General features: G+C 36.4%; 1 protein-coding gene across 3 annotated transcripts in view; it reads left to right on the forward strand.

Moving 5' to 3' along the window:
- Positions 1–22,374, forward strand: part of LOC115221411 (SID1 transmembrane family member 1-like) — a 74,391-nt gene extending 52,017 nt beyond the window's left edge. For 2 of the 3 annotated variants that reach the window (XM_029791593.2, XM_036510902.1), the window contains 11 exons: positions 1,902–2,050; positions 6,359–6,407; positions 8,393–8,510; positions 9,981–10,117; positions 12,598–12,700; positions 13,498–13,571; positions 16,179–16,225; positions 17,429–17,534; positions 18,558–18,668; positions 21,260–21,373; positions 21,997–22,059. In XM_029791593.2, coding sequence (XP_029647453.1) covers positions 1,902–2,050; positions 6,359–6,407; positions 8,393–8,510; positions 9,981–10,117; positions 12,598–12,700; positions 13,498–13,571; positions 16,179–16,225; positions 17,429–17,534; positions 18,558–18,668; positions 21,260–21,373; positions 21,997–22,059 — 1,071 coding nt within the window. Of the gene's footprint in view, positions 1–1,901; positions 2,051–6,358; positions 6,408–8,392; positions 8,511–9,980; positions 10,118–12,597; positions 12,701–13,497; positions 13,572–16,178; positions 16,226–17,428; positions 17,535–18,557; positions 18,669–21,259; positions 21,374–21,996 lie in introns of all 3 variants that reach the window. The other variant, XM_029791592.2, reaches the window with a different exon arrangement.
- The last annotated feature ends 154 nt before the right edge of the window (positions 22,375–22,528 follow it).

Genomic DNA, 22,528 nt, shown 5'->3' on the forward strand with positions numbered 1-22,528 from the left:
ATCTCTTCAAAACAATTGTCTTGATTATTTATTGTATAATGTTCAGAACCCTTTTAAATTCAGTTTTTTTTTTACCTAAATTTAATTTTTTTTCCTTTTGTCACCATAGGAGTGGCTGTGTGGTAAGTAGCTTGCTTACCAACCACACGGTTCCGGGTTCAGTCCCACTGCATGGCACCTTGGACAAGTGTCTTCTACTATAACCTTGGGCTGACCAAAGTCTTGTGAGTGGATTTGGTAGACAGAAACTGAGAGAAGCCCGTCGTATATATGTATATATGTACGTGTGTGTATATGTTTGTATGTCTGTGTTTATTCCCCCAACATCGCTTGACAACCAATGCTGGTGTGTTTAGGGTCCCTGTAACTTAGCGGTTCAGCAAAAGAGACTGATAGAATAAGTACTAGGCTTACAAAGAGTAAGTCCTGGGGTCGATTTGCTCGACTAAAGGCAGTGCTCCAGCATGGCCAAAGACAAATGACTGAAGCAAGTAAAAGAGTATACCTTGGAAATTCATTATCCATGATGGATTTAGCAAAATAAATTAACTTCTCTATTATTAAACTGGTGTTTGGAACATAGCTCAATATAATTCTTTCATAAAATTATAATAAAAGGCTGAAATTCAAATACTTCAAAATAGTTAGTTTCATATCACAGAACTGTTAGTGGTGAGCTGGCAGAAACGTTAGCACACTGGGTGAAATGCTTAGCAGTATTTCGTCTGCCGTTATATACACGACAGGCTTCTTCCGGTTTCTGTCTATGAAATCCACTCACAAGATTTTGGTCAGCCCAAGGCTATAGTAGAAAACACTTGCCCAGGGTGCCATGCAGTGGGACTGAACCTTTGAAGTAGAGACTTCAAACTTGAAATCTTCAAAGCCACAGTCGAACCAATTCTACTATATGGCTCAGAAACCTGGACGTTATCAAGGAAGCTTGAGAGGCAGTTGGATAGAACTTACACTCGCCTCCTTATGAGAGCTCAAAATCTCTCATGGAAGCGTCATCCAACCAAAATGCAAATATATGGGAAACTACCACCTGTATCATCTCTTGTGAAAGGTAGGAGAGTCCAGTTTGCTGGACATTGTTGTAGAGCTGAAAACGAGGCAATTTCTACTCTTCTCCTCTGGAAGCCATCTACTCGCAATACCAGAGAACGCACACTCTCCTACCCTGATGTAATCTCCAGGGATACAGGCATCAAGCAACAGAACCTCCGTAATGCTATGATGGATCGTGAAATCTGGCGTAGCATGGTAAATTCCATTGTCTCGACCTCGGTCGAACAATGATGATGATGATGATGGGACTGAACCTGGGACCATGTGGTTGGGAAGCAAGCTTCTTACCACACAGCCATGCCTACAGCCTATTTCATCTTTTTTCTCTTCCCTTTCTCTCTTTCACTAACAGCTTATGTCCTCCCTTTCTTTTCTCTCTCTAGCATCTTTTATTTTGTCATCTTGCTGTTTTTCCTCATCCTTCTCTCTCTCTCTCATACACTCTTTTATATATATATATATATATATATTTCAACAATATTAAGGAATGGCCCTGATAAATAAAAACATTTACCCTTATCATGATAAAGGTAAATGTTTTTATTTCTCCTTTGGTTTCAGAATTACAACTATTTAGCGGTTTGAGTTTGGCTGCTCTTTCTGGTGAGTCGAATGGCCTATCAGGGCCATTCCTTAATATTGTTGAAATTATATATATATATAGTCTGTGACTATTTTTTCTTTCTCACTAGACCGCTGGTGGCGATAAATTTTTCTTGAATTTTTTGCTACCCTTATATTGATTAATATATATATATATATATATATATATATACATATATTTTGTTGACTGAAAGTGAATTATACTTTTTTTTTTCTCTTTGATTTAGGTTCTTAATGTAACAGGAAACGAAGACACTTGTTACTATAACTTCAAGTGTGCAATGCCTTATAAAGTTCTAAGTTCATTTAATAATGTCTTCAGCAATATTGGTTACATTTTACTTGGAATGTTATTCTTACTTCTTGTCTGGCGCAGGTAAGTAACTTTGGATTGACTAAGATTTTTTTTTTTCTGACACTTTAAAGCTTTTACACATGCATGTTGATGATAACGATGATAATAATAATAAGGCCTTTCAATCATCATCATCATCGTCATCATCATCATCGTCATCATCATCATCATCATCATCGTCATCATCATTGTCATCATCATCACATTCATCATCATCATCATCATCACATTCATCATCGTCATCGTCATCATCATCATCATCATCGTCAGCATCATTGTCATCATCATTATCGTCAGCATCATTGTCATCATCACATTCATCATCATCACCGTCATCATCATCGTCATCATCATCACATTCATCATCATCATCATCATCGTCATCATCATTGTCATCATCATCACATTCATCATCATCATCATCATCATCATCATCATCATCATCATCGTCAGCATCATTGTCATCATCATTATCATCAGCATCATTGTCATCATCATCACATTCATCATCGTCATCATCATCACATTCATCATCGTCATCATCATCATCATCATTATTGTTGTCATCAAACACTGCTGTCACTGCTACCACTGCTGTTGCCTCCTTCAACACCACCGCTGCTGCCACCACCACTGATACTGCTGCCTCCTTGATCCTCACCCCCTGCCACCGCCACCGCTACCACCGTTGCTTCCACTTCAGCCACCACCATCATAACCATCATTTAAATGTCACCATCATACTTTAACCATTTAGCATTCAGATTACTCTGTCAGATTGAGTGATTCACATTGTTTTGAATTAATCATGCGTTATCTCGTATCTTTGAGATTTTAGTGATGTGGTTGGTTATTTTTAGAATGATGTTAACAGGGTAGATGGGAGAGGCTGGATCTAGCTGGTTTTGAACATAAGACAAGTAGAATGCTTGGACCAGCTATGGCTGGTTTAAATGATAAAGGGTTATATATACAATTTGAGTTTCCAGAAAGTTTTACAAGTTTTAAATGTTCACCCTAAAGTTTCTAAAAACTTTTACAAATTTTACAAACTTGTGTTTGATCGTTGCCAGAGCAAAGGCACCATTTGATTGTGATCGTTACCAGCGTCGCCTTACTGGCACTTGTGCCCGTGCTAGTAGGGTGCCAAGAGCATCATCCGAGCGTGATCGTTGCCAGAGCAGCCAACTGGCTTCCGTGCCAGTGGCACGTAAAAGGACACCATTTGAGCGTGATCGTTACCAACGTCGCCTTACTGGCACCTGTGCTGGTGGCATGTGTAAAAAGATTCAAGCGGGGTCATTGCCAGTACCGCCTGACTGGCCCCCGAGCCGGTGGCACGTAAAATGCACCCACTACACTCTCGGAGTGGTTGGCGTTAGGAAGGGCATCCAGCTGTAGAAACTCTGCCAAATCAAGATTGGAGCCTGGTGCAGCCATCTGGTTGCCAGCCCTCAGTCAAAACCGTCCAACCCATGCTTGCATGGAAAGCGGACGTTAAACGATGATGATGATGATGATGATGTTTTCAAATTTGTAAAATGAAGGTATTATAGTTATGTGCAGAGGGAGAGGAAATGAAATGAATGTAAACATGGAAGTTTGCTTGAAATGGAGATTGCAGAATTAATTGATTCTCGACTGATTTAAAGCATGTACATTGCAAGCGTAAATTTATGTCAACCATTCTAAAAGGGTTAATATATATTCATCTAATCCATCCTAGCTCTGGGAAAGAGTTGTAAAGTGAATGAATGAACATATATAGTTACATACAGAATTATATACAGCCAAATAATTATCAGTAATATATATGTAAACTTAATATATTTTGTATCATTCAAACATACTTTAATAATGAAATAAAATTATAAGTATTTCAATAAAGTTAATTGATCTTGCTTTACAGAACTAAATCAGAATATTATACTGAATTCATTTAACATTTTCAATGATAGAAATGTGAGAATAAGCATATAATCTGTTATTGCATGCAATTCTAATTGTATGAAAATGAATTTTTGATGTGATCACAAGTGATGTATCAAGAGAAGAAGAAGCTTATTTGTAAATCAATAGTGGTTGATTGCTGATGTACTTTGGTAATAAATCTCCTACATAAAAAGCATGTAATTTGGCAAGTGAATAACTTTAAGTTAAAATTTAGGGAAGTACCATATTTGATGGAATATAAGACACCCTCCCCCAAATGCATAAAAAAAAAATTCATCCAGGGTCCTTTATGCAAAGTTGCTTTAAATATTACACGCTTTAATGCACTAAAACTGTTTACATGAATATGCACTGCAGAGATTGGGGTGCCCCCAATGTGCTTGTGTGCCTTTTATGTCATCAAATGTGGTAATATATTTGGTTTTTGAATTATCAGGATTTTGACAATTTCTGGATGTTTTCTCAAATTCTGTGACAAGTTCCCTTTTGTGATATAAAGAAGATTTTTTTAATGTTTTGGACTAAACTGAACCCTTTGTGAATGAAATATTAATAGCTAAAAAATAGTGTGCAGATATACAGGTATTACACCTGCTTAAGTTAGGTGAGCTGGCAGAATCGTTAGCAAGCCAGGCGAAATGCTTGGCGGTATTTCATCTATCTTTACGTTCTGAGTTCAAATTCTGCTGAGGTCAACTTTGCCTTTCATCCTTTCGAGGTCGATAAAGTAAGTACCAGTTGTGTACTGAGGTTGATCTAATCAACTGCCTCCTCCCCCAAAATTTCGGGCCTTGTGCCTAGAGTAGAAAAGAATTATTCATGGATTTATTTGATGAATTTATCGTAAACAATTATCAAAATATAAACCAAGACAATTAATGTCTGTTGTCAGACATTAACTTAATTTAACCCTTTAGCATTTAAACCGGCCATATCCGGCCAAAAGTATTCTGCCTGTTTTATGTTCAAACTGGCCAGATCTGGTCTCTCACACCAACCCTACAATATCGTTTTAAAAATTAGCAGCTACCTCCTCAAAATCTCATAGCTACAAGATAATGCATGATTAGTTCAAAACAATGTGGGTAAAAAAGGATTAATTTTGGCAGAATAATGCGAACACTAAAGGGTTAATAAAAGTGATTTGTATTTTTTTCTGAAATTATCATCTCTTTTATGTGTGGAATATGATTAATTTAGAGTCATCATGTGAGAATAACAAGCAACAGCAGTAAATGATATTACAGTAATTAGACCTCCAAGCAGTTGGAAGATATTCAGGAAATATATTACTTCTATTGGCAGCAAAAATATTTTCACATGGCATCCGATAGTCAATAAACAGGGTCTACAGAAACTGAGGAGAAACAAGTTGTGTATAGTAAATTGTATATTGCAGTGTATACTTGATCACAAGACTGAGCTGGAAAAAAAATGACCAGGAAATTGATTGGTCAATGAAGCTGCATTGACCAATGTATGTAAGGAAAACAGTTATTGTGGTAGGAACTTTTGATGGATGTTGCGAGGTAAATGAAAATGATCTTTGAAGGTTAGTGCCCACTGATGATATCAATTGCATGGCAAAATGGATATTAAAATGATGACGAAGATAATTTGTATATAATTACATATTGATATTTGACGTATTATATTTCTTTACTGGCTTGTGTAAATATCTCTATATATGAAATGATAAGGCACAGGTTTCTTTTTTTTTTTCCTTTACTGGTTTTACTTCCTGTCATGCTATAATTTTGTGGCTGTGTTGAGAATGATGGAAAAAAAAAAAAAGAAAGGTGATTATAAAGAGAGGTGGATTAGTTAGATAACTGGATATATGGAAGGTTGACAAATTGAGTAAAAGAGAGGAAGAGAAAGAAAGAACAAATTAAGCTGAAATGGATCGAAAAATGTTGTTTTTGACCAGTACAGTAATGTATATTTCGGAAATAAAATAATTGTAACTCATGTAGTAATAACAGAATAAAATAATAAGCAGTATGTTGTATGAACACTTTTGATAGAAATAATTAAGTAATGACAATTGCAGCATTGAAGGTGTTTATGAGCCATTTAAGAAACACACAAAAAACCGTTAGATTCACTTCGACATTTAAATTTAATTTGTCAAAATATTTTCGTTGCTTTGAGACCGCGACCTCTTCAAATTCTGTGATGCAGCACAGAATTTTGTCAGTGAACAGGTTTAAATTTAACTGTTGAAGTGAATCTAACGGTTTTTGTGTGTTTGTTTAAATGGCTTATAAACACCTTCCACGCTGCAATTGTTTTCGTTCTAGCACACGATCTCAGATCAAGTCACTTGCTATGCGAGTACATCTCTGTAATTAAGTAATGATTTCATATTTACAGGGATTTGATACACAGAGAAATAGTAAAGAAGTATGGAAAAGCTGAAGAGGTAACATTTTATTGTTTTTCATATCTCTACATCACTTTGTTATAAATTTATGCATTTTATATTTTAATGTTAATATCCTTTGATATTGTTTGACAGTTAGATCAGCCGATATTCCTGTCACAAAATACAATAACTGTTATAGTTGATGCTATTTCTAGAATGGAACAGACACAAATATGAAAATTCAGCCTAATTTGAAGAATCCTAAATTAAAACTCCACCTGTCTAACACCTGTGGACATGTTTACAAAGTCAGAAAACAGCACAGCTCCCATGACTTTCGGAAACGTTTTTTCATGCTAAGAGTTGCTGAAGCATGGAACAAACTGCTGGCATCAGTTGTTAGTTGTCGGAGCACTGCATCCTTCAAAACTTCCATGCTTCCTGAGATTTGCCAACACTACACCTGATTTTCTCCCCTCCACACACATGCAAGCATGTATCTGACACATACACTGTTCACTTTCCAGACATTTGTACATTAAGGCACATGCTTTATACGCACTTTTGACAAGTTGTGGTACACCTGAGCACTGTATACAATAATTTCATTATTATTATTATTAAAATTAAATTTAGATTTTTATATGTTTATGAAGGCACATGGGCTAGTTGTTAGTGTATTGGGCTCCTAAGCATTAGGTTGTGGGTTAAGTTCTCAGACTGGGCAGTGCGCTATATCCTTCATTTCATGTTGCTCCAGTACACTCAACTGAAAATAAGTGTCAGTGGCACCAAGGGGATAACTTTCTGACATACTAGTATCTTGTCCAGGGGCAGGGAATTTTGTTCCTTCTGTCTGAACACTTTGAATATCTGGATTAACCTGTAAGCTTGAGGTAGACCTAGTTTCTTATCAGAATAACATTCAGATACAAAACCTTTCTGTTAATATTGCAATCTCATAACCTGAAGTGATTTGGTTTTAATCTAATCATTCCTAAGTACAAATATTTTTAGCACAATTCAGTATTGCATAATACTTTTCTCCTTAATTAAGTTACTCAGTTTAATAACACTGTGTAACAAAATTTTTATTTTTATTTATTTATTTTTTTTCTGTTTTTGGTCAGTAAGTGTAATTTCCTACTTGCTTCTATCTAGAAATCAAAGGAAATGACTACTATTCCTTTCAAACTTCGTGTTTGTAATCTGGACATCAAAGTTTTGAAATTGACTTATTTTCCATTACATTTCAGACAGATTCAGCGCTGAGTTGCTGAAGCAGAAATATCATGCTTGTCAGTTTGCTTGAACATGTCCCTTAGTGGTGGACAATATGTACATCTCTTATCATAAGTAGGAGTAGTGAAGGAGGCATCATAGTGATGTGCTGAGAAGGATTCTTTGGGGTTTACTCTTTTACTTGTTTCAGTCATTTGACTGCAGCCATGCTGGAGCACCACCTTTAGTCGAGCAAATCGACCCCAGGACTTATTCTTTGTAAGCCTAGTACTTATTCTATTGGTGTCTTTTGCCGAACCGCTAAGTTACGGGGGACGTAAACACACCAGCATTGGTTGTCAAGTGATGTTGGGGGGACAAAGACAGACACACAAACATATACACACACATACATATATACGTATATATACATATATACGACAGGCTTCTTTCAGTTTCCGTCTACCAAATCCACTCACAAGGCTTTGGTCGGCCCGAGGCTATAGTAGAAGACACTTGCCCAAGGTGCCACGCAGTGGGACTGAACCCAGAACCATGTGGTTGGTAAATAAGCTACTTACCACACAGCCACTCCTTGAATAAATATAACAAATGCAAAATTTGAAAGAAATACTAGACATTTCTTATACTTTCTAGGGATAAGCAAATAGGAAAAAACCATGTTACACAATGCAATAATTAAGTTTTGTAATTGAATATGATTGAATGTTGTTTTCTTTTGTATCAAAGAAAATGGTAACTTTTCTTGATTGAGAATTTAGATTGTCTAAAAATAATTTCTTGTTTCCACTCTGTTGCAGTTGTATGGTATTCCTCAACCATACGGTTTATTTTATGCCATGGGCTTAGGGCTCTGCATGGAAGGGGTCATGAGTGCTTGTTATCATGTATGTCCAACTTATTCAAACTTCCAATTTGGTAGGTATTTACTCTTTTATACTCTTTTACTCTTTTTACTTGTTTCAGTCATTTGACTGCGGCCATGCTGGAGCACTGCCTTTAATCGAGCAACTCGACCCCGGGGCTTATTCTTTTGTAAGCCCAGTACTTATTCTATCGGTCTCTTTTGCCGAACTGCTAAGTAACGGGGACATAAACACACCAGCATCGGTTGTTAAGCAATGCTAGGGGGACAAACACAGACACACAAACACACACACGCATATATATATATATATATATATATATATATATATACACATATATACGACGGGCTTCTTTCAGTTTCTGTCAACCAAAACCACTCACAAGGCTTTGGTCGGCCCGAGGCTATAGTAGAAGACACTTGCCCAATATGCCACGCGGTGGGACTGAACCCGGAACCATGTGGTTGGTAAACAAGCTACTTACCACACAGCCACTCCTGTGTTATTTATATTAATTAATGTTAATTAAGAAGCTTTAGGTGAACAAATTGAAAAGGGTACTTATTAGACTGAGAGGGCAGATCTAAAATCTTGTACTCATCTAATATCAGTACCCTTAAAATACTCTCTATTTTGTATCACATCTGAACTAACTATGACTTAACTTTCCTCTCACACCGTCTCCGATGAAGGGATATAATTAATAAACATCCTAGAAACAGCTGTAAAACCTTTTATCTATAAATGCTCTAATATCTATACAGCCTTAATTTTTTTATCTTATTACGCAAAAAATTCTTATATACACACGCTGACATAGAACCAACATTGAACCCTTTATTTGCAATTTTACCGAATCTGGAACTTAACTATGGTCTGTCTATAGCACTTATTCAGCATTACCTGACACCTTTGGGTTTCAATGATACCATTATCTCTCTATATATAAACGGCAGTTTGTCTGTCTGTGTGTCTGTCAGGTTGTACCCTCACCCTGACCACGGCTTTCAACCGATTCTGATGAAACTTGACACACACATAGCCCAATGTCATAATTCAAAACTAACGCAGCGAAAATTTTGAAAAGTTCCCCCAGTTTTGAAAATAACCGATAAATTCGACATGGGGTCGAGAATCTAAGCTTTTTATATGCAACACATTTTCTGTCGGGAGACAGCTAGGAACATCGTATACATAGAAGTGTTCGAGTGAAGAGAAGACGTTGCAACCTACACATGCGCCTTCGTTCCCTAGAGGGAAAGAACTAGATTGGGATTAGTCGTTGCCTACTAGGGGCTCTTACATACCCGGGCAACGCCGGGCTATGCTGCTAGTCTCTTATAACCTCAACTACTCTTAAAATACTCATATATTTTACAACTATTTTAGCTCATTTTTTTCAAAACATTGGTATTATTTTCAGATACATCTTTTATGCCTTTCTGTGTATGTTTGTGACTCTATCAGACTTATCATAATTATTTAAGCTCATTTTTTATTAAAACACTACTTTTATTTTCAGATACATCTTTTATGTACATCATTGCCTGTCTTTGTATGTTACGGCTCTATCAGACTCGTCATCCTGATATCAATGCCAAAGCCCACACAGCTTATCTTTACATGGCATTCATTATATTTATAGCTGTCATTGGAGTGGTAAGTATTTCACATATATTATAATCCCTTATGTGTGTGTGTGTGTCTGTGTGTGATGGGGTATTTCCATTAAAAACCAAACAGTAGCTAGTGAAACAAATAATGATTTAAAAAAAAAATGAACAGCTTTATTAGACAGTGAACTGTTAGAATTGTTATCATATCAGACAAACTGTTAGTGGTATTTCTTTCAGCTCATATAAGGCGGCGAACTGGCAGAAACGTTAGCACGCTGGGTGAAATGCTTAGCGGTATTTCATCTGCCGCTACGTTCTGAGTTCAAATTCCGCTGAGGTTGACTTTGCTTTTCATCCTTTCGGGGTCAATAAATTAAGTACCAGTTACACACTGGGGTCGATGTAATCGACTTAATCCGTTGTCTGTCTTTGTTTGTCCCCTCTGTGTTTAGCCCCTTGTGGGTAATAAAGAAATAGGTATTTCGTCTGAGTTCAAATTCCTCCGAGGTCGACTTTACCTTTCATCCTTTTGGGGTCGATAAATTAAGTACCAGTTACGCACTGGGGGGGGGGGTCAATGTAATCGACTTAATCCGTTTGTCTGTCCTTGTTTGTCCCTTCTGTGTTTAGCCCCTTGTGGGTAGTAAAGAAATAGGTATTTTGTCTGCTGCTATGTTCTGAGTTCAAATTCCGCCGAGGTCGACTTTGCATTTCATCCTTTTGGGGTCAATTAGATAAGTACCAGTTATGCACTGGGGTCGATATAATCGACTTAATCCGTTTGTCTGTCCTTGTTTGTCCTTTCTATGTTTAGCCCCTTGTGGGTAGTAAAGAAATAGGTATTTCTTTCAGCTCTTTACTTTCTGTATTCAAACTTTACTGTCAACTTTGCCTTTCATCCTTTTGTGGGTAGAAAAAATAAATATCAATCAAATACTGACATTGGTGCAATCAACATGTTCCCTCCCTTCAAAATTATTAGCCCTGTGTCGAAATTTGAGACTGTTGTTTTCTAAATTAAGGGGCTGGTACAGGAGGAAAAGTAGGAGGAAAGGAGACAAAGAGAGGAATTATTTGTAGGATCCGACTCATTTCTGGCAATTGAGTGGGCTTCATTAAAGGCATTTAAGGGCCAGGTAGTGATGTTTAACTGGGTGATGGATTGAGTAACATATCATCCAAGAACAAAACCAGTCCCTTTGACAGGCTTCCACACAGTTTCCATCTATTAAATACCTATTTCTTTACTACCCACAAGGGGCTAAACACAGAGGGGACAAACAAGGACAGACAAACGGATTAAGTCGATTACATCGACCCCCAGTGCTTGACTGGTTCTTATTTAATCGACCCCTGAAAGGATGAAAGGCAAAGTCAACCTTGGCGGAATTTGAACTCAGAACGTAGTAGCAGACGAAATACCTATTTCTTTACTACCCACAAGGGGCTAAACATAGAAGGGACAAACAAGGACAGACATAGGTATTAAGTCGATTACATCGACCCCAGTCGTAACTGGTACTTAATTTATCAACCCTGAAAGGATGAAAGGCAAAGTCGACCTCGGCGGAATTTGAACTCAGAATGTAGCGGCAGACAAAATACAGCTAAGCATTTTGCCCCGTGTGCTAACATTTCTGCCAGCTCACCGCCCTTCATCTATTAAATACCATTTATGAGACTTTGGTCAACTTGATGCTATGGTAGAAGAATCTTGCTTAAGTTGTTTCACTGTGAAGTCAAAACTGAATCTGATTGGTTGTGAAGTGAACTTCTTAACCAAATGACAATACTTTTGCCATAAAGAAAGAAAAGGATAGCAACTGATATATATATACATATATATATATATATATATATATATATATATATATTATATATATATATATATATATAGGGATAGTTTACGAAAAATAACAAAAGACGAAGACAGGTGGTGTACAAAACAAACAGATGTATTAGTATATATCAATGTTATGAATAGAAAAAGTATTTTACGTTTCGAGCCTACGCTCTTCTACAGAAAGGGACACAGAAAAAACAAGGAGAGAAAAAAAAGGAGAGAAAAAATGTGGAGAGAAATAATTAATTTTTTCTGCAAAGAAATCATGATTGCTCAATAATGCCATGCAAGCCAACACATTTAATCATATCTATCTACTATTAATTAATTTGTGTTTTGAGTTAAGTCATGCTGAAGATTCCAAAGGCAGATGAAATAGTGCTAGACACAGCTACCAATGACTAAAAACTTTTAAGAACTTTATTTTATGAAAAATGAGAAAAAAAAATTTTTTTTAATTAAAAATTGAATATCCATCTTCTTCAGGTTAATTTAACCAAGAAGTGATTATCTCCCCTTTAATTATAAATTCACCAGAAGCATTAGTATGACTATTTGGAAATATTAAAATACTTTTATGACATCAAGATGGAAATAGCAATTTTCATTGATTAGTTCTAATAGCTCAAATATTTCTGTAAAAAAAAAAAAATCTACATAGGATTTTGTTTGTGTTTTAGGTTTACCAAACACCTGTTTTTTGGATTGTTTTTGCTGCTATTCATTTTGTGACAACTCTAGTTCTGAGTGTACAGATTTACTACATGGGAAGATGGAAAATTGGTAAGCACAATATTTTCTTTATATCTATCAGTGTATTTTTTCTTGTTACTTTGTGAAATTTCGTGGTTGATATCAGTTGAAGAGAATGGAATGGGATTCAGTTGACTCAATCAATTATGTACTTGAAAACACTAAAAGACTCAGGTTGGTATTGTATACAATCCAAGCATTAATAAATTGCATAGTTCTTCTTTTTCTACACCACATTCATAACATTGATCTTACTTATCTTCTCCTTTAATGCAAACCACACCTCATATTCTTTCTTATTTCTTGACTGACCACAAGGGGCTACACACAGAGGAGACAATCAAGGACAGACAAACGGATTAAGTTGACTATATCGACCCCAGTGCGTAACTGGTACTTACTTAATCGACCCTGAAAGGATGAAAGGCAAAGTCGACCTTGGCAGAATTTGAACTCAGAATGTAACAGCAGACAAAATACTGCTAAGCATTTCGCCCGGCATGCTAACGTTTTTGCCAGCTCGCTGCAAAGAAGTCTTTTTGTCAACTAACTTATAAATTAAAAATTTTTTTTTTTTTAAATATAATGAAATGTCTATTCTTCCAGTCTGTACTACGAAGAGAGAAAGAACAATATTCTGTTTAGTATCAGTGAAAATTTGTGCATGTGCTGGCTAGGGGCTGGATGACATAAAAATATCTTTTTTAGCATATTTTTGATCTGGCAATAATATTCCTAGAATATTGCTACAGTATTGCCAGCAAATCTGACAAAATGAAAGGAAATGTGTTTTATTTCTGAGTTTTTCTTTCCATTTTTTTTTACAGATCTTGGAATTTTTAATCGAATGAGACTAATGTTATGCAGTGATTTCATACAGTGTGCAAAGCCTATGTATAAGGTAAAGTCTGTTGTGCTGATACCGAGGTTACTGTGGTCTTTTCCGTAGGCTTTTCTTTCCACGGGTAAACCTCACCTGTCCTCCCCTTTACACTTTATATTGACATTTCTGTGATAACGATCCCTATTGATCGATTTTTTTCTTTTTCCTTTTATTTTCATTCCCCTCCCTTTTTTTTTCTTTCCTTTTACGATCCCTTTTGATCGAAAACCAAACCCCCTTTTTTTTATCCCCAAAAAGAAAAGCTCTACCTTGTAATTTGTCCTGTCTGTGTGCAGCTCTGTGTGGCTAATAAAGAAACATATATAACGGCTTCATCATTTTCGCACTATATATATATATATATCATCATCATCATCTGCTTTCCATGCTAGCATGGGTTGGACGATTTGACTGAGGGCTGGCGAACCAGATGGCTGCACCAGGCTCCAATCTTGATCTGGCAGAGTTTCTACAGCTGGATGCCCTTCCTAATGCCAACCACTCCGAGAGTGTAGTGAGTGCTTTTACATGCCACCGGCACGGGGGCCGGTCAGGCGGTACTGGCAATGACCTCACTCAAATGCCTTTACACGTGCCACTGGCACAAGTGCCAGTAAGGCAACGCAGGTAACAATCACGCTCAAATGGTGCCTTTTATGTGCCACCGGCACGGAAGCCAGTTAGCTGCTCTGGCAACGATCATGCTCGGATGCTGCTCTTAGCACCCTAGTAGCACGAGGCACAAGTGCCAGTAAGGCAATGCTGGTAACGATCACCCTCGAATGGTGCCTTTTTTGTGCCACTGGCACGGAAAGCTGTCAACGATCACACTCATATGGTGCTCTATGCACCCAGCTAGCACGGAGTCATCGAATTTGATTTCAATATATATATATATATATATATATTTTATAAGGACCATAAAATCCTTCTTAGGGTTCTCTTTTCCACATTATGTTGTCATTATGCCATCACATCACATTGTGTTATTAATTGTTATTATCATATGTGAACGCGCAGGGCTGAGTGGTTAGAGTGTCAGACTTACACTCATGAGGTAGTGAGTTCGATTCCCAGACCAGGCTGTGTTATGTTCTTGTGCAAGACACTTTATTTCACATAGTTCCAGTTCACTCAGCTGTAGAAACAAGTTGCGACATCAGTAAGGGTAAGTCAAAAGGTAAGCTACTATAAATCGGCACGAACTTTCCGGACAACCCAATATTTACTCCGATATAGTAAACAACGAACAAAGCACTCACTGTTGTTGCCAATAACTACCTGAGATTTGATGAAGCAATGATAAATAAATTGATAATGATGATCATTGATATGACAATGTCAATGCTGGTTATGATGATTGTGATGATCATTATGATGACAGTCTGATGGTTATGACTGCAATACTTATAGTTATGACACAATGATGGTTAAGATGACACTGATGATTGTCATGATGATACTCTCTTCAGGAAAGATTTGTCTGCCTTATGTTATGGAAGATCAGACAAAAGGGCCCCAGATTTTTGCAATTCATAAAGCATTAGTTATGGAAGATCAGACAAAAGGGCCCCAGATTTTTGCAATTCATAAAGGATTAGTTATGGAAGATCAGACAAAAGGGCCCCAGATTTTTGCAATTCATAAAGGATTAGTTATGGAAGATCAGACAAAAGGGCCCCAGATTTTTGCAATTCATACAGGATTGGTTTTTTTTGCAATTCATAAAGGATTAGTTATGGAAGATCAGACAAAAGGGCCCCAGATTTTTGCAATTCATACAGGATTGGTTTTTTTTGCAATTCATAAAGGATTAGTTATGGAAGATCAGACAAAAAGGCCCCAGGTTTTTGCAATTCATAAAGGATTAGTTATGGAAGATCAGACAAAAGGGCCCCAGATTTTTGCAATTCATAAAGGATTAGTTATGGAAGATCAGACAAAAAGGCCCCAGATTTTTGCAATTCATAAAGGATTAGTTATGGAAGATCAGACAAAAGAGCCCCAGATTTTTGCAATTCATAAAGGATTAGTTATGGAAGATCAGACAAAAAGGCCCCAGATTTTTGCAATTCATAAAGGATTAGTTATGGAAGATCAGACAAAAAGGCCCCAGATTTTTGCAATTCATAAAGGATTAGTTATGGAAGATCAGACAAAAAGGCCCCAGATTTTTGCAATTCATAAAGGATTAGTTATGGAAGATCAGACAAAAAGGCCCCAGATTTTTGCAATTCATAAAGGATTAGTTATGGAAGATCAGACAAAAAGGCCCCAGATTTTTGCAATTCATAAAGGATTAGTTATGGAAGATCAGACAAAAGGGCCCCAGATTTTTGCAATTCATAAAAGGTTATTTTTTTTTTTTTTGCAATTTATAAAGGATTAGTTTTTTGTTTTGAGATGCAGCGCAGAATTTTGTCAGTGAACAGGTCGCAGTCTGAAAGTGACAAAAATATTTTGGCAAATTAAATTTAAAAGTTGAAGTTAATCTAACGGTTTTTGTGTGCTTCTTAAATGGCTTGTAAGCACCTTCCATGCTGCAATTGTTTTTTGTTTTTGTTTTTTCAAGAAAACCCAATTTATTTTTGTCCTAATAAGATTATTATTTTTCTTTTCTTGTAGGATCGATTGATTCTCCTCATCATCAGTAACATCATGAATTGGACCTTGTAAGTACCCTCATTAGCATCTCCACATTTATCCATATATTCATTTGTATTCTACGTTTCTGTAGAATTATTAAAGAACAGGAGTGGCTGTGTGGTAAGTAGCTTGCTTACCAACCACATGGTTCCGGGTTCAGTGTCTTCTACTATAGCCTTCGGCCGACTAAGGCCTTGTGAGTGGATCTGGTAGATGGAAACTGAAAGAAGCCCGTCATATATATATGTATATGTATATATATATGTGTATTTGTATCTGTGTTTGTTCCCCCAACATCGCTTGACAACTGATACTGGTGTGTTTATGTCCCTGTAACTTAGTGGTTTCGCAAAAGAGACCGATAGAATAAGTACTAGGCTTACAAAGAATAAGTCCTGGACTTGATTTGCTTGACTAAATGCGGTGCTCCAGCATGACCGCAGTCAAATGACCGAAACAAGTAAAAGAGTAAAGAGAACAAATACCTTTTACTTGTTTTGCTCGTTTGACTGTGGCCATGCTGGGGCATCACCTTGAAAGGTTCTAGTCCAACAAATCGACCCCAGGATTTATTTTTTAAAGCCTAGAACTTATTTTATTGTTTTATTTTGCTGAACCACTAAGTTACAGGGATATAAACTCACCAACACCAATTGTCAAACGGTGGTGGGAGACAAACACTGACATAAAGACACACACAAATAGATATATACATATATATACATGACAGGCTTCTTTACAGTCACCAGCTGAATACTCTAACCACTAAGCCATGTGCCTTCACATCTCTGTAATAAGTTTAATTTTACATTTACGTTTTGTTTATATAATGAAAGTCTATTTTCTTTTAAGACAAAGTCCATTAATATGTCTTCTATGAATTATAAAAATGAATTATAATATCATATAAATGTAATTATAATAACATATAAATATAATAAAAATTATATTATAATAAATATAATTATAATAACATATAAATATAATAAAAATTATATTATAATAAATATAATTATAATAACATATAAATATAATAAAAATTATATTATAATAATTATAGTATTTTTAGTATTTTAAAAATGTTAGAAAATCCATTGAGAATAAAGAAACATTTTTGTTTTAGATTCTCTATTTTCCATAATTCTTAAAAGTTAATTGAAATCATGTGAAATCACAGTTTTGATGCTGGCTTCTCAAAGTTTTTTTTTTTCTTTTTCTTTTATTTCTAGTGCTGTTTATGGAGCTGTTAAGAAACCAAGTGATTTCGCTAGTTATTTACTTGCAATATTCATTGGAAATCTTCTTTTCTATTTGTTTTTCTATTTAATTATGAAGGTAGGTTTTTATAAAGTGATTAGAACTTCTATTAGAATATGTTAAGTTTATGAAAATATATATATTTCTCTGTCCTCCTTGTGCTCAGAAGCTGTGAAAAGTAAAATTGTAATGTTATTATCAATCCAAACATGCTTGAGGCACATTCAAACCAGTGAACGAGTTACTCGCTGCGTTTCATCATGGAAAATATATCCCGTTTGTTGACAAATGGTGTGTCTACACCTATATCACAGTCTGGGTAGGTGATGCTGTGAGCTGATATAGGTGTATACACACCATTTGTCATCTATCTCATCTAGGTCATCCCATAGGATGCCCCAAGACTAAGGCACCATTTGAGTGTGATCGTTACCAGTCTCGCCTTACTGGCACTTGTGCCCTTGCTAGTAAGGTGCCAAGAGCACCATCTGAGTGTGATCGTTGCCAGAGCAGCCAACTGGCTTCTGTGCCGCTGGCACCTGTGCTGGTGGCATGTGTAAAAAGATTCGAGCGAGGTCATTGCCAGTACTGCCTGACTGGCCCCTGTGCGGGTGGCACGTAAAAAGCACCTACTACTCTCTCGGAGTGGTTGGCGTTAGGAAGGGCATCCAGCTGTAGAAACTCTGCCAAATCAAGATTGGAGCCTGGTGCAGCCATCTGGATCACCAGCCCTCACTCAAAATCGTCCAACCCATGCTAGCATGTAAAGCGGACGTTAAACGATGATGATGATGATGATGATGATTTCCTTATTCATCTCAATCTACCATATGTCCGTTTTCCATGTGGGCATGGGTTGGACAGCTTGACAGGAAATGGTAAGGCTAGGGGCTGCACCAGGTTCCATAATCTGGCTTTGGTTTCTATGGCTGGATGCCTTTCCTAATGTCAACCACTCAGAGCTTTTATGTGGCACCTTGGTTTTAGGATCTCCATTCTGTTGTGGTAGGCACCGCCAAGTTTAAGTATGTCTTTCATACCTTCAGGGTCAATAAATCAGTTATCAGTCCTTTCAAAATGGTCTTTTCTCTTTTATTTCAGCTTCGAAGTAAAGAAACTATAAAGGTGTGGACCCGATTCTACATTTTAATGACTGGAATTTTATGGGGTTTTGCACTCTACTTTTTCCTTAAACATCTTACTTCATGGCAGGTAAATAATTACTCTTCTTTTTTGTTTTATTTACTCTTTTACTTATTTCAGTCATTTGACTGTGGCCATGCTGGAGCACTGCCTTTAGTCGAGCAAATCGACCCCTGGACTTATTCTTTGTAAGCCTAGTACTTATACTATTGGTCTCTTCTTGCTGAACCGCTAAGTTACGGGTATGTAAACATACCAGCATCGGTTGTTAAGCGATGTTGGGGCGACAAACATAGACACAAACATATTCACACATGCATACATATATACATATACATACATATATACAATGGGCTTCTTTCAGTTTCCATCTACCAAATCCACTCACAAGGCTTTGGTCGCCCCCAGGCTATAGTAGAAGACACTTGCCCAAGGTGCCATGCAGTGGGACTGAACTCGGGACCATGTGGTTGGTAAGCAAGCTACTTACCACACAGCCACTCCTACGCCTAATATGTAGGTAATTAAATGCAGTGTGGTATTTAATGGATTAGTGAGTGGCACTGGAGAACAGAAATGGCCATGAAATATCGTTAATTGTGACCCTCTTTCACTGAGGTTATTTTGGGGCGATACTTTCTTAGGTAAAAAAAGTGTCTAATATATCGTCAAGAATCTTGCAAACCAGGAAACTGGAAAGTCTAATCTTCGTAACACCTTACTTTGAAGAAATCATAAACAAATAGGCGTATGAGTGGCTGTGTGGTAAGTAGCTTGTTTGTCCCCCCTGTGTGTAGCTCCTTGTGGGCAGTAAAGAAATAGGTATTTCATCTGCCACTATGTTCTGAGTTCAAATTCCGCCACGGTCGACTTTACCTTTCATCCTTTCAGGGTCGATTAAATAAGTACCAGTTATGCACTGGGGTTGATATAATCAACTTAATTCGTTTGTCTGTCCTTGTTTGCCCCCTCTGTGTTTAGCCCCTTGTGGGCAGTAAAGAAATAAGAAGTTTGCTTCCCAATCACATGGTCTTGAGTTCATCCCAATGCATAGCACTTTGGCTCAACCAAAGCCTTGAAGGTGGATTTGGTAGCCAGAAACTGAAAGAAGCGCATCACATGTATATGTATTTGTGTGTGTGTGTGTTTGTGTCCTCTTGCCATGGTATTATGCAACAGTTGTAAATTAACATGGCTCTTTTACAAGTGGTGTATCTTGTTAGCAGCTTCCAGCTCCTTTAGAACCTTGACAATGGGCAATTTTCAGGAAGTGAGCTACCTCTTTATCACTATGCTTTGCATTTTAAGGCAATTGTTACAGTGTGCCTTTTCATCTAATGTCTGACGTTATTTATCTGAGAAGTTAGGTAAAATATATATATTTATGTGCCAGTGGCATGTAAAAAGCACCATATGAACGTGGTCGATGCCAGTGCCCCCTGATTGGCACATAAAAAGCACCCATTACACTCTCAGAGTGGTTAGCATTAGGAAGGGTATCCAGCAGTAGAAACCTTGCCAGATCAGACTGGAGCCTGGTGTAGCCTATTGCTGGATACCCTTCCTAATTTATCTGAGAAGTTAGGTAAAATAAATAAGTTTGAAGAAAGTCTTCAGTAGAGACATGCACAGCCATAGGGAAATATTACCTTACTTAAAAACAGGTGAGTGTTGATGACAGGAAGGGCGTCTAGCTATAGAAAAATCTGCCTTAATAAATTCTATCTGTTTCATGCAAACATAGAAAGGTGATCATTAAACCGATGAGGAGGGTGATGTAATGGGTTGTCCGGAAAGTTCATGTCGATTTTTAAAGGAAAGAAAAAGGTCAATAAATACTTGCCATTACATTTTTAATCAACCAAATATGAACCATTTTGTTGCACAATACGCCTCCATCTTTTGTTTAACTTGAAAATATCCTCTTCCAAGAACTGAGGTGGTTTCATGGCAAAGAATTCATCAAGGTATCTTTTTATGTCATCCAAGGAATTGAAATTTTTACCATTAAGACTATTCTGCAGAGATCTGAATAAGTGGAAATCCGAAGGAGCAATATCTGGTGAATATGGAGGGTGGGGTAACACATCCCAGCCGAGCTGCAGCAATTTTTGTCTGGTTCCCAAAGCAACAAGTGCCGAAAATGAACTTTCTTATCTTCCATTTTAAAGGATTACAGAATTAACGCAGAATTATAGGAACATAAACCTTCTTCCACGAAAAGATAGCTTAACCCTTTCGTCACTGTATTTATTTTGAGATGCTTTGTGTTTCTTTCAATTCCTTTAAATATAACAAAGAATTTAGTAAACTAACTTAGTTATCATTAAGCTAGTGTTAGGAACATAAATTGTGACTAAGGTTTGGTGGAAGATTTTAATTCAGAACTTATGAAAACAAGACATTTATACTAAAGAGCCAGAGCCGGTTTCAGCCGGGTTGGTAACGAAAGGGTTAAACTGTACTCTAAATGGAGATGTAGTCAAATCCTATTTTATGGACTCAACCATGTTCTAAAATAAGTCGAATGGTAAGCTACTATAAATCGGCATGAACTTTCTGGACAACCCAATATATTAGTCTGCATGTAACAAAGTTTACACATTTTAAACTTGATCTAAAATATGTAAAATTTTTTATTCTATGTTTCTCTCTTGCAGTTATCTCCAGCCATGTCTCGTGATAAAAATAGAGAATGTATTCTATTAGGGTTTTTTGATGACCATGACATCTGGCATTTCTTATCAGCTTCAAGCATGTTTTTCTCCTTTATGGTAAGTATGCCTGAAAGAAGAGCAAATTTATATATTATTGGGAAATGAAAAAAAGCCTGTTGTATGTGTGTGTGTTATATATGTGTGTGTGTATATATATATATATATATATATATATATATATATATATATATATATATATATATACGTTTAAATATAGTGCGTGTGTTTTTATTGGCTAAACTGGCAAAATGACCATTCCGAAATATAACAATATATATATATATATATATACCAGAGTAAGCACATAAATGTGAAACAAGGTGGAAAAAAGAGTACTCAAATACTGTTACTGTATTTATTTTGAGATGCTCTGTGTTTTTTCCAATTACTTTAAATGTAACAAAGAATTTAATAAAATAAGTTAGTTATCATTCAGCTAGTGTTAGGAACATAAATTGTGACTAAGGTTTATTGAAAGATTTTAATTCAAAACTTATGAAAACAAGGCAATTTGTACTCAGAGCCAGAGCCGGTTTCAGCCAGGTTCTTTCTTTTTCTTTTTTTTTTTCTTTTTACTTGTTTCAGTCATGCTGGAGCACCACCTTTAACAAAAGGTTGGTAACAAAAGGGTTAAACATTTTTTGATTTATTCAATCTTCTTTATTCTATCTCCTTTACAGATTCTTCTCACTCTTGACGATGATCTCCAACTAATTCGAAGGGATCGTATTCCTGTTTTTTGACGCAGTTTCCCCAAAGGATTTTTGGTTTTTTTACCCTGTCTTGGTCCTAGACATTCCCAGTCGCAAATGAAGTAAGATTTGGCACCGTTAATTGTGTGATTGTTTATTTTATCATCTGTGATATTCCTTCAAAAATTCAATGAAATAAATATCTCACTACCACAGGTCTGAGAGTAAATCTCAACCATGCTATCAACCAGGAAGATTTTATACATGTTTTTCAAGAACAAAAAAAAACAAAAACCAGTGAACTGTCAAATGGCCAAATTAAGACTACAAAAATTTATTTCCTCACTAAAATGTTTTACTTCCAACCGTTTTCTTTTCCTTAAGATTTTTATCAGTTTTATATTCAAAATATATTTTATACAACTGTGTTTGGTATTGTTCTTCTGTTGGTTCAAAACCATTTTGTTCTGGCCATGCTGGAGCTTCCACACATATATATAAATAAATAAATATATATATA

Source organism: Octopus sinensis, linkage group LG18, assembly GCF_006345805.1.
Source record: "Octopus sinensis linkage group LG18, ASM634580v1, whole genome shotgun sequence".
In the NCBI taxonomy this organism is placed as follows: Eukaryota; Metazoa; Mollusca; class Cephalopoda; order Octopoda; family Octopodidae; genus Octopus; species Octopus sinensis.